Consider the following 19,351-nt stretch of genomic DNA (forward strand, 5'->3'; position numbering starts at 1 on the left):
CCTCACTCTGCTGCCCAGGCTGAAGTGCTGTGGTGCAGTCACAGCTCACTGTAGCCTCAATCTCTTGGGCTTAAGCAATCCTCCTGCCTCAGCCTCCCAGGTAGCTGGAACTACAGGCTTATGCCACTATGCCAGGCTAACTTTTAGAATTTTGTAGAGATGGGATCTCACTGTGTTGTCCAAGTTGGTCTCAAACTCCTGGCCTCAAGCAGTCCTCCTGCCTCGGCCTCCCAAAGTGCTGGAATTACAGATATGAGCCACTGCACCCAATCAATGTATTAATATATTTTTATCTAAATCTATACATGTTATTAACTTATTTGTAAAACTGAATAAACCTAGATGGTGAGGAAATAGTAGAGATAGTCACAAAATTTTCCTCCAAAGACAGACTTCAAAGAGGGATGGCAGGGGAGAGGAGTTCTTGTTTATGCCACTAATTTGAGCAATGGCGTGGTTCTCTTTCCTTTCTTTACAATCTATCCCTGGAAGAGCTCATCTACACCCATGGTTCCAATATCCGTTCATACACAAGCTTCTGACTTACAAATCTCCATTTCCTACTCAGCTCTTTTTCTCCAGTTCTAGACCTATATACTTAACAGTCACAGAGAAGTCCCATAGTTTCCTCAGATATAGCAGGTTCAAAGCTGAACTCAATAGTTCACTCCTGGTCCTCTTCCATCTTCTGTCACGGAGCTTCGCACATTCTACATGTCCCCATTGCTCACATATACATATTATCTGTTTCTAAGTCTTGTTTTAATATTTTTTGGAACCTGTCTCTCTCTTTCTCATTATCCCCCTTGTCACTATTGGATCTCTGTACTGGTCTCATTGCCTCTATTCCTTTCTCCGTAAATCCACCAGAGAAGGATTTTTCTAAAATAGAAACCATTGCTGTCACTCCTCTTAGTAGAACCCTTCAAACATCATCCCTCTTCCCCCAATCTTAAGGGCATGACATCCAAGGATTCCTATGATCGCGCCACAAGTGATTTTCAGACTTTTTCTCTCACTATTCTATCCTTGAGTACTACTGAAATATGTATATTTACTTAAAGAGACATCTTGCTGTGTTTATCTATTTGTGTGTGAATCCCTTTCCTTTCTGCACCAGGGATACCCTGCACTGTTCTCCCCATCTTTCTCCTGATCTATCTTCAATCTGGCAAATTCCTACGCACTCCTCAAACCTCAGCTCACATAGTACCTCTTGTAAGACACCTTCTCCCACTGGGTGGGGCAATGGCATGATGAGGAGGCTCATGTAGTAACTGATCTGGGTTTTCTTTCATTGCTACATATAGTTAATATTTTATTATAATCATTTAATCATTTTTCTGTCTTCCTACTAGACTGTAAATTTGCTAAGGCACAGAGTTTATATTATTTATCTTTGTATTCCTAGCACATAGTATGTGCTGGGAATATGGCAGATACTCAGAGAAACGTCTGCTGAACAAATGAATAAATTAATTCATGACCATTTAACATGTACATATCATAGTAATAAGTGATTTCACATATGTATTCCATTTATTCTTCACAGCCTTATGGATAAGCTATGATCTCCTTATGAATGTATATACAAAATTCACCTCCCCACACATATACCTACACACACAGCAGTCAGTCACAGCCAGGGAAGATTCATGGGCCTCTTGGCTTTCTAAAATACCTGTCACTGTTCTTTTTCTTGAGAAGGGAGAGCTTAATGTGTCTGGTTCCAGGAGCTAAGAACTAAGCTGTCCTTTCTCAGAGGAGGTAGAATATAGTGGAAAACATATGGGCTTTGAAGTTACCTAGAGCTAGGCTCAACTTTCAGCTCTTCCTCTTATAAACTGTGAGATCTTGGGCAAATTGCTTAAATTTTGAAACTTGGTTCCTTGCATGTTTCAAAGAGTTGTGATAATTTAATGAGATAATATATGTAAGTAATGTACTGTGGTTCCTAGGCACTGTAATCCACCATCAAATGGTAGCTGTTATTATTGTATTGCACGTATTCCCAAACATGCTTGTTACATACTGTTTGATCTGGCTGCCCCTGGGCCTTGCATTAGAGTTGGTTACTCACAAGTTCCCTCTTTCTCGTCCTAGACTGAGTGCTCCTAAAGAGCAAGATGCACATTTTACCTTTATTTGTAACTTTAGTGCCTAGCCTGGTGCCCAGCACCTATCAATAACTCAATATTTGTGGGTCGAATAAATACATGAATCAACCAGTTATGTAAAGTTGAGCTCCCCAATTGCTATACAAAGTTCAAGCCCAAAAGAAGCTATGTCCTGTCCAGTTTCCACCATGGACTATGCCTTTCTACTCCTTTGTTCACTGTTAAATGCCATTGGTGGAACTTTCCTCTTGTATCCACACCAGCAGAGCAAAGTCGAGCATCCACAGCCACAAGCGATTGCCTTACCTAGATCTAAGGATGAAGTCTCCGGGACTCTGAGAGGCTGGCCTCTCTGCTCAGCATCCGTGCTGATGAGGTCAGATCCATCGGCCTTTTTCTTGAGGGATGAAGTTTTTGATGAGGGCTCTGACTTCTTGGCTTTGGTTTGAGTTTGAGAGACTGGTTCACTCAGGTCAAGGAGATCTAAGCCAGTGGTCAGTACTATCAGAAATGGAAGAGGTTAAGATAAGCCCATTTACTACTCTGAAATTACTTTCTTAAAATAGGTTTCAGTTGGGTACAGAAAGATTTTATGTTTGTAGGATAGATTCGAATTAAGTTAGCTCACCATTGATTTATAGAGACAGCTTGTTAGACTGGGATATTTGCTGCATGTTATTCTTGTATTTGGCATGGCACAAACTGGTAAGCAAGGACTTAGACCAGCCTCAGCAATGATGAAGCTTTGAATGAAATTAAAATGATGAAACTGAATCTGAGTTCAGATGCTATTTACTTTATTGCTTTGCTTTATTTATACTGAAGGTTATTTTAGATTGCAGTTTCCCAGAGAGGAGTCAATCTATCATATTCAGAGATTTAGTGAAGTTTTTGAATGTCTTTGTGTTTTAATTTTAAACAATAAAGTATATGGGGTATAAAGCAATGCTGTTAATCGCCTTTTATTTAATTAAGCCGTTCAATCAGAAAATGGCATCCTGTTTGGGTTCACCCAAGAGAGGTATTTTATAATCCATAGTTGATGAATAGGTCACATGTTAATGCCTTTGCTGTTTAGTATGCAAATTTAAATTTCAATGTAACTAACTATAAAACTGTTACACTTTTACTTCCTAGCAGGTTGATTACATTGCATTAAATACTCTAATGAAAGCAGAAATAATAAGTTGTTCAAATGCAAATCAGGCAAGTGAGAATTAAAAAAGGAAGTTTTATAACCTTTGCTGCTTCTTTCTTTTACAGTGCACATAACCAGAGTTTGACTAGCTCATTGTGAGAAATGGAAAATTCAAATTAGAGAAGGTCCCTACAGCTCTACCTCTCCACTAGTCCCTGCTGTTTCACTGGCCCTGGCACTGCACTGGAGAGACTAGCTTCTGAGCAAGACTGGTGGCTTCCTCGCATGGCATCTCTTCACCCAGCTCACTTAGAAAAGCCACAGAAAGACAAAGAAACTATTTGCATTAACCCTTTGTGGCAGTCTACAACAATGACTGTAGCATTCCTCTTTAATCTCCAAGCTTTTCCTCTAGGTGGGGAATGGATTTTTGCTGATGTCTCAATACTCTTCTATCTGCTTCTCCCTTGTACTCAAGGAAGGCGCCAGGCTCCACTGAACTCACAACCCGGATTTCTTTAGTAGTGCACGGGCTTCATGAGCTAACCATTCCTATGGGATCTTTAGGATCGTGTGTCAAACTTCACTCTTAATAGTCTCGTTTTCTGATTCCAATTCCAAGTCACAGTGGTTGGATGTTGTTGGTGAAGTGGAAACATCTGGCTCTGTCATGGCTTAGCTGTGTGACTTCAAGTAAGTTTCTTGACCTCTCTGAGTTTCAGTTTCCTCATTTGAAAATGAGGAATTAATTGTCTTTTAGGGATAAGATGAGGATTAAATGATCTAATGTATGTAAAGAGCCAGACATACAATAGGTACTCAGTAAATGTGATTTCTAATCTTTTATAGCCAATTCATGATGTTTTTCTATCCTTTTTGTTGTTGTTGTTGATGTTCTCCTATTTTCACTGTTCCTTTTTATTTGAGACAAGAATCAGATCCATATACTGACAGAAAGAGAAAATGCTACTGGGAATAAAACTGAAGATGAGACAAAGATATGCGTTCTACAGAGGATCCTATGAAACAAATTTATCATAAAGTGGCCTGAAAGTGTCAGCTTATCTCAACAGAATCTTCCTGAGGCAATGGGAACCACTTCCCAATGCTAAGATGCCCTGAGATACGAGGGATGTTTTGTGACTAGGAAGTACTCGAACGCGGAGGGAAAGAAGTGGCATTCAGAACTAAGCTGCTTGACTTTATGTCTACAATGTAAGCATGGCAGACAGCCGAAACAGGCTAGAATGCCTCACACTTTATATCCACTGAACGTTCAAATAGAAATTGCCAGAACACTATTACGCTGGCAAGGTGTCTAGGCCCAATGTGATGTCCTTATAACAGAGGAAAGGAAATTGATGACAGAATATAGAATGCCACATATATCTTTTTACTAATTGTACAAACAATTAAGAGTTAGTCATTTGCTCCTAGACTTTCAGAAGCAAATTATAAAATTGTCTACTTGAACATAGGAAGTACATTTGTTATGGAATAACAGCTGGCAAGTACTAATTGAATTCTATATCTTCTTCTCACATTCAGAACAAATGAATTACTAAAAGGGTGAACTGCGAATTCAAACTTGGCTCAGTAAGGTTCTTTCCCCCTGCAAAGTGTCCTGGGCACTTCCTATATTTGTTCTGAGCTCTTTGTCCCTTTGTTTTTTTCCTTGTAAATGTGAAACAAATGCTTGGCATACACAAAAGGCCTAATTGGTTACCCAGCTGCGACGAAGGAGGTGACTTGGAGGTCGAATGGCCAGCTTTGAAGCTGGGAAAGTCCCTGCAGAGTACGTTTTCAAAAGGAGAGAAGAGTGGGTGCAGCCTTTCACTCTCTGGAGAAAGACAAATCACATTTTAGCATGTGCATGTCCTTTAGTTAAAATTCAAAAGTAAGGATCTTATTGCTCCACACAGGCTTCAAAGACAGCCCTGGTACGGAAGGTAGTGTCTGCTCTGCTGATTTTTAAAATCCTATTTTAAAGATTCTTCAGGCACATGAAGGTTTGGGTTTTAGTATCTGTGTGCTTAAATTAAGAGCACCAACCGGTGAGGTGTGCTGGCTCACGTTTTGGGAGGCTGAGGCAGGAGGATTGCTTGAAGCCAGGAGTTTGAGACCAGCCTAGGCAATATATTCAGTCACTATAAAACAATTTAAAAAATAAAAAAAAAATTAGCCAGGAGTGATGGCCCCCACCTGTAGTCTCAGCTACTCGGGAGACTAGGTGGGAGGCCTGCGTGAGCTCAGAAGTTTGAGCCAAACTGGGTGACAGAGTAAGACCCTGTCTCTAAAAAAAAGGAGCACAAAGGATAATCTCCTCTTACAGTGAATGTGAAAAGTGTGTGTGTGTGTGTGTGCACCTGTGTGTATGCGTGTGTTAGGGTAGATCTAATAAAATACCTTCTGGGTGTAATCTTATTGTCACATATGTAGACTTTTCTCATGGACCACATGTCAGTCAGCACTCACAGCTTTATAGACTGTGGGATCCCCTTGCCCAGAGGATGTCATTGACTTCCCTTCCTTTTGCTGTAGCAGGGAGATTTCCAGCTCAGTTGCTTCTGAGCAGGCTATGTTTTGCCAGTCACCCTTGCAGCACTTTGTCCTGTCCTCTTCACTTTAGTTCAGCTCATCTATTTTGGTGTCTTGATGCTCCATGCATATTGTGCATAAAATAAGGCAGCACAGAACAGTGGTTAAGACTACCTGAGTTTGACTGAGTGCAGTGGCTCACGCCTGTAATCCCAGCACTTTGGGAGGCTGAGGCAGGTGGATCACCTGAGGTCAGGAGTTCAAGGCCAGCCTGACCAACATGGAGAAACTCCATCTCTACTAAAAATACAAAATTAGCCGGGCGTGGTGGTGCATGCCTGTAATCCCAGCTACTTGGGAGGCTGAGGCAGGAGAATTGCTTGACCCTGGGAGGCGGAGGTTGCGGTGAGCCAAGGTTGTGCCATCGCACTCCAGCCTGGGCAACAAGAGCAAAACTCAGTCTCAAAAAAAAAAAAAAAAAGTCTCTCTGAACCTGAACTTCTTCTGCCCACCTAAAATAAGGATAAAACTACTTTATAAAGTATTGGATGAAGTGCTTATCTAAAGCTCTTGGAACAGCACTATAAGCATAGTCATGATGCAAATAAATATTTATTGCTACTAGAAGACTCCACTGAAAGCATTCATGCTTGACGCAAACTGTAGATATACGAGGTTGGAACTGATTACAAAAACTATTTATTGAAAATGTATAATATGGTAAGTGCTTATGAATGTTTCCTTGTTTAGTCTACGTAACATTCCTGTGAAAAAGGTATTCTAATTTTACATATGAGAAACTTGAGGCTTGGCAATATTAAGTAACTTGTCCAAAGTCACACAGCTGGTTTGGTAGAAAAACGCCCCCCTCTAATATGCCCACATTCTAATCCCCAGAACCTGTAAATATGTTACCGTGACATGTCACATGGCAAAAGGGACTTTGCAGATGTAATTAAGTTAAGGATTTGGAGACTGAAAGATTAATCTGGATGATCCCTGTGGGCCCAATGTAATCACAAGAGTTCTTACAAAATGCAGTTAGGGGGTCAGAGCCAGAGAAGGAGATACGAGGATGGAGACCAATGTGTCAGAGAGAGCTGCTGGTTTTGAAGATGGAGCAAGGGTCATAAGCCGCCAAATTGTAGGTGCCCTCTAGAAGCTGGAAAAAGCAAGGAAATGAATTCTGTCCTGGAGCCTCTAGAAGTAATGTAGCTCTGCTGACATCTTGATTTTAGGATAATAAATTTGTGTTGTTTTAAGCCATTAGATTTGTGGTAATTGTTACAGCGACAATAGAAAACTAATATAACTGGTACGTCAGTGTTCATACCAGGATTCAAATACAGGATACAGGTCTCATCTCTCCACAGCCTGTGTTCTTAAACAGTCCTCTCTAGACTTTATCTAAACCTTAAGGCAGTGTGCTGACTTTACTGATAAGGCTTTGATTCATTTGTTTGTTGAGCTTCTAATTATTTGGCAGTTTGGATAGTCCGAGGAATGATTTAAATAGTTGGCACTCTCAAAAACTTTTGTTTTTCAGTTAATCTAATTGAACTGGGGGGGAAAAATTATAATTTAGAACTTCTGTGAGGCAAAAGACATGTTCTTTTAGGGTTCATACAGAAAAAAAGTCATTGACCGACCTCTGGAAAAGGTAAATATTTCCTAAATTTTTTAAATTTTGTATTGATTTATACAAAAGCTAGATTTCTTAGGAATTAAAAAATATATAACATTTTTGCCTTGAGATATACTCTTAATATTAAAAACACATTATCAAACAAGAGCCTTTCTTCAGGATAAAAATCTGTATGAATCAGGTGCACTGAATAATGAAGGTGAGAAAAAAAAATCCCTGGTCTCAGAACACTATTTTACTATTTTGGAGAGTATTATGGATTGAGTGGTCTATGAAGAAGTCCTAATACCCAATACTCAGAATATTACCTTATTTGGAAATAGGTTCATTCGAGATATAATTAAACATGAGGTCATATTAGAATAGAGTGGGCCCCTACTTTAATTGGACTGATGTCCTTATAAAAAGGGGAAATTGGGGCCAGGCACAGTGGCTCATGCCTGTAATTCCAGCACTTTGGGAGGCCAAGGTGGGCGGATCATGAGGTCAGGAGATGGAGACCATCCTGGCTAACACGGTGAAACCCTGTCTCTATTAAAAATACAAAAAATTAGCTGGGCGTGGTGGCATGTGCCTGTAGTCCCAGCCACTCAGGAATCTGAGGCAGGAAAATCGCTTGAACCCAGGAGGCGGAGTTTGCAGTGAGCCGAGATCGTGCCATTGCACTCCAGCCTGAGTGACAGAGTGAGACTCTGCCTCAAAAAAAAAAAAAAGGTGGGGGGGAAATTTGGACACAGATACAGACATGCACACCGGGAGGCACACACACAGAGAAAACACTACGTGAATATTGGAGTTATGCTGCCATAAACCAAGGCAGTACCAGAAATTAGAAGAGAGGCCTGGAATAGATCCTTACTAAGCACATTCATGTGGTGCGTGGCCAAGCTGAAAGCATGATTTTGGGCTTTCAGCCCTAAGAACCGAGACGGTAAATTTCCTTTGTTGAATCAACTCAGTGGGTGGTACTTTGTCACAGCAGCCTTAGGACTAATACAGAGGGCAACATTGTAGGTATTGGGATTGCAAGAAATTATACATTCTTTTGATTTTTTTCCTCCAATATTTCACAGGTCTCTCTTTTATATGTTAGAACAATCAAGCTGAAAAGAAGCTTTTGAGTCAAATCTTATATTGCTCTCTCAGGGTGGATCCTTTCTAAGTGACTTAGTTTTCCCATCAGTGAGAATTGGAGCATAAAGAGGAAGTTCACAGTGCATACAATTCTCATGGATTCACCTGCAATTAGACATACAAGGTTCTCTGTATTTTCCTGGGATAGTTCTCGAGTTTTGAGGGGCCAGCTCCAGTTTCATGGATCAGGGGAATGAATCTCATCTGATAGTATGTGAACTTGTCTGATTTCCTACCTAGAATTTGCCAAGTACCATTTAATTTCTTGATTATTGAAAGTGATAGCTGAATTTAGAAAATGATTACTGTGGTGTGATATAAAAAAGTCAATGCAATTGAAAATGAAAGTGTAGGGAATACATACTGTTCTCACCTAAAATCCAACAGAAATTTTTACACCAGTTAGAGTTTACATGGTGTTAAGCTTTTTCATGGATTGCTTCCTTTAATCTTTCCAATGAACTTATGAGATGTAGATCTTACTATTATCAAACAAATGAAGAAACTGAGGCTTAGTTAAGCAACATGCCCCTGGATACAGAGCTGGGGTTGGAATTCATGGAGTTTGAACCCAGAAACTAAAATATGACCTCACATAAGGAGCCTCTCTATCTCATGCTAGTTACTCTTCTTGTAATTTTTGGCGTTTTGGAAAAATCACGATTTCCTTCTCCCGTGATTTTATTCACTTAGAAATATAATGAAAATATGCAAGCCAAGAGCAAACTGAGGCCAAGATGACAAAATGGAACACATTTAACAAGACAGTATGTGATTATCCTTTTCTTTTTCCATTAAATTCCGCTCTGCACATCCAACATAACCTTTGTTCTTTGATTCTGAACATCATTTTTTCATTCTTATTTGAATGACATGACTTTGAATGTGAATGCTGACCGAATGAAATCAATGCAGAAAGACTGCCTTTACAAGGGAAGTGTAATTTATGCCAGTGGCATCCTGTACTCACTCACTGGATTAATACTTACTGAGTGCCTATTCCTGTATGTGACAGGCACTGAGCAGGGGATGGCTTACTATTTGAGAATGTTTAATTCCAGGAGAACGTTCAAATAGACTGTTGTAACGGGGAGCAAGTAACACACTTATATGACAGAAAACGAAACTGGCCCTGTACTATCCCAAAGCTGCAGAATATTTTGTCATTTAAACCCACTTGAAAAGATTGCCACATTTTTATTTACTGGACTTCTGTTACATAAAATATTTCCAGAAATAATTGGACCATCAGCCAGAATTTGAAAAACCTTACTCTGAAATAGGTGTTTTTGTTTTAAAGATTTTCTAGTGTGATGTAACTTTAGATATAAATATGTAAATATGAAAATATACATGAAAACATGATTCATTGCTAATAGTGGTATGCTTATGTTCAGCAAAATTGGTTGGGTGAGATACATTGCAATTTCTGTGATTTATTGGTTTATGCTAAATAGTATACATTCTAAAGTTTCCTTTGGTTGCAAACATTATTTCCTCACTTAAAATGTATTATGGAAAAAATGTGCACTTTACTATAGTTAAAATTAACTCTAGTTGAGGAACAGTTAAAAGTGAAAGAATTACCAGCTGTATTGGATGTTACTGGCCTTGCTATTGCTTCCGATTTGGTTTCACAGAGAAAGTCATCGATGGAGGGACTCAGGAGGGGTCTGCTTTCTTGTTGCTCATTCACCAGCTGAGAACAAATGAACAGAGGTGTCAAAGAGCTTTGTTAAACTGCAGAGTCAGATGAATTAAAATGCAGCCTTGCAACAAAATGAGAATAGCAAGCCTATCAAAAATAAATAAATACTTAAATAAATAATGGGATGGGGCAAGAAAGAAAAAAATACCAAAAGATGGGGAATGAGCCTTTTAGCACTGTCAACATATTTTTGATGCAGCCAACTTCAATGTCTAAAGCTCAAGACTTTTCCCCCACTCCTGAAATAGAGTTATTCTCTAATTTCGATATATAGAAAATGACGCATATTGAATCATAGTTGCTAAGGGCCAATCCCATTCCTCAGCTGGACAAAAGCTCCTACTGAGACCTGGAACATTGGCTTCAGACTCAAAGGTGACATGTTCTGGTTAGCACTGCTGAGTCAGCGTTTATGTGGAGCGTGCAAACACACGGACCAGGGTGGGTGGATAAATGCCTGTCTCATCTCCCTCTCTTAAAAAGCTCAGGTCACCTACAAAAACACCCTCTAGATTTCCTTGGAATGCTTTTGTATTATATAACAAATATTATTTTGGAAGAGTAGAAAATATTGTTATATTAACTGTGTAGGTATCTAGTAGATGCGTTTGTAAAATCTATTTGTAAAATAGATCTCGGTAGACTCAATCATGTTTTCCCATTAGCTTATATTCTAATTTCAGCAATCTTTCAGTTTTTGATTTTTTAGTGGATCTCTAATTATCAGTGGCAACCACTATTTACTTTCACTTATTCTGCACCTCTTTGAATCCTGTCTTGCTTGAGTATGTTTCTATGGTTAAGAGAGAAAACACACTTTTGATACTCAGGTGGTTGATCCCTAAATTAACTGTTTTTGTTTGTTTGTTTGTTTGTTTTTGAGGGAGGGGGTTTATATTTGCCTTTCTTAAAATAGGCATAATCATCTAGTTTTTTGCTTAAGAAAAAAATACACCTCATAATCTTTAGGTTTTTTTTTTTTTTTTTTTTTTTTTATGGGAACAGGATGTCTGTCTGCCACCCAGGCTGGAGTGCAGTGGCATGATCATAACTCACTGCATCCTCAAACTCCTGGACTCAAGCAATCCTTCCATCTCAGTTTCCCAAATAGCTGTGACTACAGGTGTGCACCACTATGCCCGGCTAATTTTTAAAAATGTAAAATTTATTTTTGTAGAGACGAGGTCTCACCATCTTGCCTAGGCTGGTCTTGAACTCCTGGGCTCAAGCGATTCTCCCGTCTCGACCTCCTAAAGTGTTGAGATTACAGGTGTGAGCCACTGTGCCTGGCCAATCTCTAGATTTTTTAAGAACTTATTTGTTACTTTGCATTTTAAGAGGCATAAAATAACAAATGGAGTGCTTTGGAGTATTACCAAATCAAAATATTTTATATTACTCTACTCACTTTCACTACATTGTTTCTTTGGCACAGTGTCAACAGTATCATAGTTTAGAGCTGATGGAAGGTGGCAAGGGACCTGAGTAATGGTAACTATGGAGAGAAAGTGCACTTCTTTTGTTTCTGAAAGGGTAATATGGAAGCACTTAGTGGTCATTTGGAGACTGAAAGCCAAGAGACACATTTAGTACTCACAGGCATGCTATTTAAACATGGATAAATCTCATTTAAACATGTGCAAATCTCAGATGTCCATTAGAGTTTAAGATTTCAATATAGAGTTGGTAATTAGATTTTTATACATATTAATTTGTTATTGAGGGATGGGCTTTGAGAACGCTTTTCTTCTTTTAACGTTCAAGTTACAGTGATAGATCTTTCTTCAATTATTGTAAGCTTTGGTATTACTATGTATAAAACCTCACAGATTTTGCTAGGAATCAAATCCAAGGCCTCTTTTGGTGTTAATCTTTTATTTTAGGATGCTGCTTTGACCCATGAGTGAAACTCTGAGCCCCAGTGTTTTTTATTTTTTCTGAATTCGAACATTCCTGGGTATCACCCATTCTATTTATATTAAAATATTTTTAAATGTTGAGGGACTGTGAGCCGCCTATGTTTCTGGAATAAAATATATTTGAATTTTTGTAAATGCTATGGTCTATTTCAGTTTAGGAATGATTTGTTATACTTTCTGACATAAAAGTCAATTTTATTATCTGGAAATGTAGTTGAAAGCACTGGTATAGAATGTAATATACTAGAAAATGATGAAATAGCTAAACATCAGTGATCCTGTGAGCTCACCTAAAAATATGATTAGTGTCCCAGAATCTGTATCTCATTTGTAGTTAGTGCATGTCCAAACTGTACATATGTAACAGTTTCCAAAGGACCCGTACATTGATACATATTTCCTGGTAGGACTTGCTCTTTTTACCATATGTGCTTAATGTAATGAACTCAGCTAGTGTAATCAACACAGTGATGAGGTCCTACCTTCACAAACAATGCCCACCTCCACACTGTGGCCTTCTCGTGACTATCAAGTGCGATCTGAATTCCACTGTGTTATATGCATTCACAGAGGATGAAGGTTACCATCAAATATGGCACCACTCTATACTCATAGAAGTTATTGTAATAGGGTTGCATTTACCAAGCAGTGCATTCTGATGACTGGCCTCTGAGTCTAGGTCTTATTTACCCATTGGCTAAAGTGTATAAAGTGCAAAGACTAAACTCAACCGTGACTTTCAAAGTATAAATAGGTATGGACAATGTCATAACTATCCCTTTGGTATTCATTATTTCTTTGAAAAAAATGTTTAATTTCATTGACAGATGGCTAAGAATAACTGAGTTCTTTTATTCATAATTTTGAGAAATATCAACTGTTATGTAGATAAGTATGAGCTATATTCCATGGAAAATCCCCTGTACACTTTCTTTACTTTGGATACAATTAAATGCCTTTGTAAAAACAAATAAACAAATAAAAAACAACTAAGAATTTATCCCTACACAGTACACAGTTCTGTGTACATATATGTGTGGAATAGTGAAATAGACCTACATTACCTATAGCTTTGGAAGACCAGGGTGTTAGATTTCTGCAGATACTTTTAGCTGCAAATGCATAAAAACTATAGTCTAAATTTGATAAAGTAATTCTAAAAGTAAAATTTTTGTTAACATCTAAATGGAAAGCAAAGGAAAAGGCATAATTCAATGAGAGCCCTGTCCTTTTGGGCCTGTCTGCTTTATCAAAGGTAATAATTAATTAATTTATTTTTTGGAGTCTGTCTCTTCATTCAGCCGTTAGACAAATTTTCTGGAGAAAGCACATTAGCACTCTCAGATTTACTCAGCATACAAATAAAGGGATACCAAAAGAGACGCTGTTCTGAGAGACTTCAGGAAGCCCAGGACAAAGGCGTGGCATCTCCAGTCTTCTGCACCTCTGCCTCAGGAAGTCAGTGTCTCTTCCACACCTACTGTCTTGTTTCTGATCATAGTTCACACCTGGACTGATGGAATTGTTATAACTGCCCAACTTCTACAATTAAGCTACTCCTGTGGCTTTCTTCCACAAATTCAAATCAAAGAAGGAGTAACAAACTACCTTCTGAGTCAGTGTTTTTCAAACTGGAGCACAACTTAGCTATTGAGAAATGCTCGGGCTGAAGTGGGGGGATAATAGCAGGGCTCAAGGGTGAAAGGCCAGATTACAGATAGCATGGAAAGGTAACTGAAACTGAACAGAAATGTTTTTGGTTTTAATGGGAGATATAGAAGATGAAACAGGAGATATTTTGAAGATATGGAAATATTTCCTTATAAGCTCTGAAGCCAGAGACTATCTTACTTACATTTATATCCTCACAACTTCAAATAGAATGTCTACATCTAAAAGGGGTTCAAAAAATGGCTATTAAATGAGAAAGTGACTTTGCAGAAACTGAAGATGTAAAAATACCTATCTAAAACCGTCCAATTTTAAATTGCATCTTCAGTTGCAGGAATTTAGGAATGATTATTTTAGTCATAGGAAGTCCCATTTTATTTATATTTGCATAGATAAGAATAGCTTTTTCCGTGCTCTCCTCTTCATTTTGAACAAGTTTATGGTATTTCCTTTGGTGACTTGAGAACGAATGAATCTTTTAGATCATAAAATAAAATTTCAAACTGAACTGAATCCCCCAAATATTCCCTTTAAGCTTAATTTCCAAATTGTATAACATTTATTCTTTCTTTATGTGTTAGTAAGATAAGGTTTCTTGACTTTCTTTTAGTTTGAAAATAACTTTATGAACTTCTCTGATTTTGTCTTTTGGGTATAGAGTACATTGATGTAAGTAAGCCAAAAGTTTCTAATTTAAAAAAAAAACTGAGGTGAAGTGATTGCAATTTTGGTCTAGTCAGATTATCATAGCTGAGTTAAAATGACCCACTTCATTAGTTGCTAAGGCCTTTGTCTCAGTTTGTTCACATTTAAAATTTTCATTTCTTATCCTACCCTTTCCTCTTCTCAATATTTGGATCAGTTCAAAGAACCTTCCATAATGGTGACAGATTCTTATTTCTCTTTCAGGATCCCATTCAACTGGCACATTATCTAGGAACCTTCTTTAGTGCCAGCCAGTGAGTGCCTCCTTACAGCACTTGCACGCTCCCATGTCTTGCCCAGTGTCATAATCTTAGTTTTATCTGTCCCTCTCCAACTGCCAAGTAGACTGTGATTTGCTTTAGAGTAGAGATCTCATCCAAGCATTTTTTCTGTATTCCATGGTAGCAGTTTAAATCAATGTTGACTGATTTTATACAGTCTAACTGAATGGCAAATTGTACAAAAGAATTATTACATGGGTGTCCTCAATTTCATACTGGATTTGGCCAATTCATGGAGAGGTCAGTGATCCTCAGAAATGTTTGCCAATTTCTTTGCTGGTTTTAAACCACACATTTGAGCCCATTTCCTCCCAGTCACATCTTTTATAAATGTTTGGGGAACTACTGATACCTAAGGAAACATTTCCAAATACAAAGCTTCTACCAAGAATGTTAAGGCTTCTACAAAGAAGTCAAAGTGCCAAGAGAGAATGCCTAATGAAAAAAATTAAAATAAAGGCCTAAGCCTGCCCCATAACATTCAGAAGAAGGACTTGGACCAATGTGAGTGAGAGGCCAGCAACACTTCAACACAATTCTATTCCCTTCCTGCTGATTTTAAATCAGAGATTCAAATCTCGAGATTTTGAGGGAAAACCCTGAAGTGGTTAAGTGACATAGTAACAAAGGAAAACTCTTTTGTTTAGAAGTAAGAAGATAGGCGAGAACTTGCACGTAGGGGCTTCTGTCAATCAGAATGCAAAAGACTATTGAACCATAACACCTTCCTTGTAATCAAACATTCAATCAGATGATTTCAGTTGAATTATGACTTATTCAGACTGGCATGTTGATGTGATTAATATTAGCTACCACACCACCAAATTGCTTCATATATCAATACAGTGTTTTCTTTGTGTTAAACAAAGGCGGATTATATCACCCAGCTCTTAAACTACATTTGTCTTAGCTCAACTTGAATTTCTCAATTTCAATGTTTTAAAATTAAACTATTATATAACCTAAGCTATAAAAAACTAGTAAGATGAAAAGATGTTTTGCTTTTTAAATATTGTTTGTTACTTAAACTACAGCGTATGTTTATATTGTTTGTTTTGTGACTTAAATCTTTGTGTTTGTTTTTAAAGAGATATATTGCTTAGATGTTTCATTCAAAAATATAGAGCTCAAGGTTTCTGATAACACATTACTAAGAATTAACCCTAAAGCACAATACATTCTAGATGATAAAACAATGTCTGTAAAGGACAATAATCCATTATTCTGTAATTTCACATTTCAGATTGATGATCTTGAATTGTTTTAAAGTAAAAGATTCTGCTTTTATATTTAAGCATTTGGTACTTCAATAATAATTTTTAAAGTTAAAACATTGAAGCTAATAAGTGTAAAACAGCTGACAAATATCTCATATTTGTAATGTTGATTAAGAAAATTTGTAATATTATGGCATGTCTCTTTACCTCATTTAAATAATAGAAAAATTTTAGAATTGTTTTGTTTATATATGAATGAAATACAAATATCGTTGTGAGTTTTGAAATTCCTGTATTATTTGTGATATGGTTTTTTTTTTGAGATGGGGTCTTGCTGTGTTGCCCAGGTTGGTCTCAAACCCCTGGCCTCAAGTGATGCCCCTATCTTAGCCTCCTGAGTAGCTGGGACTATAGGTGCCCACCACTTCACCCAACTCTGTGACATTGTTAATTTAAAGTCATTTATTAAATAGGTTTTCATTCATTATTTTATAATTGAACTACTTGTTTATGGTTTTATTAGACCTATCCAAGTTTAGAAATTAATTTGGTGCCTGTCAATATAGTGACCATACTGTCAGTGATTCATTAATATCAAAGCCAACTTAACGGACTCTATCAATTGAAAAGATAAGACAACTAAATCATTACCATGCAACCGCTAAAAATCCAGATTTTTAGAGCTCTGTCATGGTAACTCTGTTACCTGACAGAATTCATTTCCTCTGAGCTTATAGTATTAATGGACTGCCCCAACCCCCACTTCCTATTAGTCTTCTGGTAACGGATAACCAAGTGATAACTTTCAACTCTTTGACTTGATCTAAATGTCAACCAACAAGCTGCAAATGTATTCCTGACAGGACAGCTAGACTTTTGTAAAATGTGAATCTATTCACAGGGAAATGAACAGATCACAGCTTGGGTAGTGCTAACAATAAATTAAAGCAGGCAGGAGAACGTAATTAAGACAATTTTTTAAGTCAGAAATGGAAACCCAAACAAGGCTGTATTTACTAGTAGCCTTGAAAATATTCTTCCAATCGAGGACATTACTCTTTTTATCTTTATCAGAAACAAAAATTAAATTAGTACTGAGGTATAATGGGTGATGACAGATAGAAAAACAAAGGCTGGGCTTGAAAAAATAAAGTCCCTTAACAAGAAGAGACCTGCAACACAGTTTTAAGACACTGTGTTCAATAGGCAAAGATAAATGGGCTATACCTTGCTAAAAAAGTGTCTAGGAGATACGGTCAAAAACAAAACTTCTGAAGGTTCCTCAAGAAAGAAAAGTATTCACTACAGTCATTTCATTTTTATGAAGAGAATACTTTTTTTTCTATGATACAATCAATCTTCTGGCAAATGGCTTTCCCTTCTATTCTAAAACTGAATTTGTTTATACTATTACCCTTTAGAATAGAATATTCTGTTCAACAATTATGATGAGGGCCTCATGATTTAAACATTTTTAGTTGCTATGTTTAAAAAAGTAAAAAGAAACAAGTGAAATTAATTTAAATAAGATATTTGATTTAGCCAATATATCAAAAAATCCAAAATATTACCATTTCAACATATGATCATTATAAAAATCATTAATGGGATAGTTTATACCTTTTTTTTGATTACTCTCTGAAATCTGGTGTTTATTTTACACTTGCAGCACATCTCAATTTGGTGCGGCCACATAAAGTTCAGGAGCCACATAAAGCTCAGTAGCTCATGGCTACTGTACTGGACAGCACAGGTCCAGAGAAACTTTTTTTCCTCAAAGACTTGATTCACATATTTTCTTCAAACCTTTCATCAACACATGCTTTTTTACATACTATTTGATTTAAGTGCTAGTCTTGGACAGCATGTACTTGAAATTCTCTGAAGTCCTTGCATATTGTTTGCTTAATATGGAATAAACGATTTTTAAGCAAAAAAGAGCAGCTCTCAGTGGTCCAGCAATTTTTGAGTTCAGGTTATCTGGCCAACACTTCTGCATTATTCAATTTGTTCAGTGTAATATAGACAGCTCCACTGGAGTATGTTTGGCTTAATTTCTCTAAAAGTTGAGGACCACACAATAATAATTGCGTAATACAAGAAAGTTCTAGAATATGGGATTATTCTGCACCTACAGTCTGTTGAGTGAAAAGTTATGAAATAAGATAAAAGCTCAGTGTTTCAGTGAGTTATTTTCTATTTTATGTATCATAATTGTCCCAATGACATTATTTATACAGTAACAATTATCTTCAGACATATCTGGAATCTATCACATGAGCAGCTGGCATTGACATACCAGTGATGAAGATGAATCAATGTATTCAGCAGTATGTGGCTCTATGTTATAAGGGGCTTTACAGGAGACGCTGGGACAAACATGTGTCAAGACAGTAGTACATTCATACAAGATAACAAGTAAGAATGTGGTATGATACACGGACTAGATGCTATGGTTGTCGTGGGAAGTACTCACTTTTTCAGATCATTCTGCTTCTGTTTGGTTTGTGCATGCCACTGGTGCATAGCAGGGAAGAAGCCACTTGTGTATAGTGGAAAAAGTATATCAACTAATAAAACTGCATTTGACTGAGAAATAATTGTATCACAGCTGTCACTAAATTAATTCTGTAATACTATCAACACAACAGGTGCATTAAATTTTATAAATCAGAACTCTGTTTGCTGATTCATAAACTGGCCAGTATGCAACAAGAATATGATGCATTAAATAAAGCATTCTATAATCTTCATGCAGTAAACTGTAACTAATACCTCAAAAACAGTTAATGCAACATTAGACAGGGATTAAAGGAAAAACTTGGTACAAACGCATGTCCTGGATATGAGAAAATGGTAATAATCACAATTTCTTTTCTAAATTAAAAATCAAAAATATTATTTTGCATTAAATTTTAAATGTAAGCTTAGGTTATAATGGTAATTTTGGACATGTGAAAAGATTACCAGCAAGTACATAGCAATGCGTGATTTTGTGAAAAAAGAATTTTGGGTACTGGAGCCTGCCCTAGATTGTGAAGTCCTGAGATGATATGTTACAGTACAACTGTGCCAATTGCAAATTTGGTTAGGTCGTATCTACAGTTGTATGGCTCTGCCCTTAAGCAAGAACTTCAAGTAGTTCTCACCTCCCTACCCAAAAGCATTCACCTGAGTGACTGTGGACTTAATGTTTTGGAAATGGGAGTCTACAAAGGTCTGACTCTGATTGACAAGAGATCAGTGTAAAACTGTATATGTTTTACTACATATACTAA

General features: G+C 37.3%; 1 protein-coding gene and 1 long non-coding RNA gene across 2 annotated transcripts in view; one reads left to right on the forward strand and one right to left on the reverse strand.

The window, feature by feature from the left end:
• The window catches only part of LOC117083773, an 84,389-nt gene extending 80,281 nt beyond the window's left edge, over positions 1–4,108 (forward strand). Inside the window, exon 3 of the long non-coding RNA XR_004437208.1 lies at positions 3,381–4,108. This is a non-coding gene — a long non-coding RNA (uncharacterized LOC117083773). The remainder of the gene's footprint in view (positions 1–3,380) is intronic.
• Positions 1–19,351, reverse strand: part of PEX5L (peroxisomal biogenesis factor 5 like) — a 184,636-nt gene that overhangs the window by 90,149 nt on the left and 75,136 nt on the right. Inside the window, exons 4-5 of the mRNA XM_033211780.1 lie at positions 10,160–10,271; positions 2,424–2,618 (exon numbers count right to left, since the gene is read on the reverse strand). Of these exons, the coding sequence (XP_033067671.1) occupies positions 2,424–2,618; positions 10,160–10,271 (307 nt within the window). The remainder of the gene's footprint in view (positions 1–2,423; positions 2,619–10,159; positions 10,272–19,351) is intronic.

This window comes from Trachypithecus francoisi, unplaced genomic scaffold (assembly GCF_009764315.1).
Source record: "Trachypithecus francoisi isolate TF-2019V2 unplaced genomic scaffold, Tfra_2.0 Lachesis_group0, whole genome shotgun sequence".
Classification (NCBI taxonomy): Eukaryota; Metazoa; Chordata; class Mammalia; order Primates; family Cercopithecidae; genus Trachypithecus; species Trachypithecus francoisi.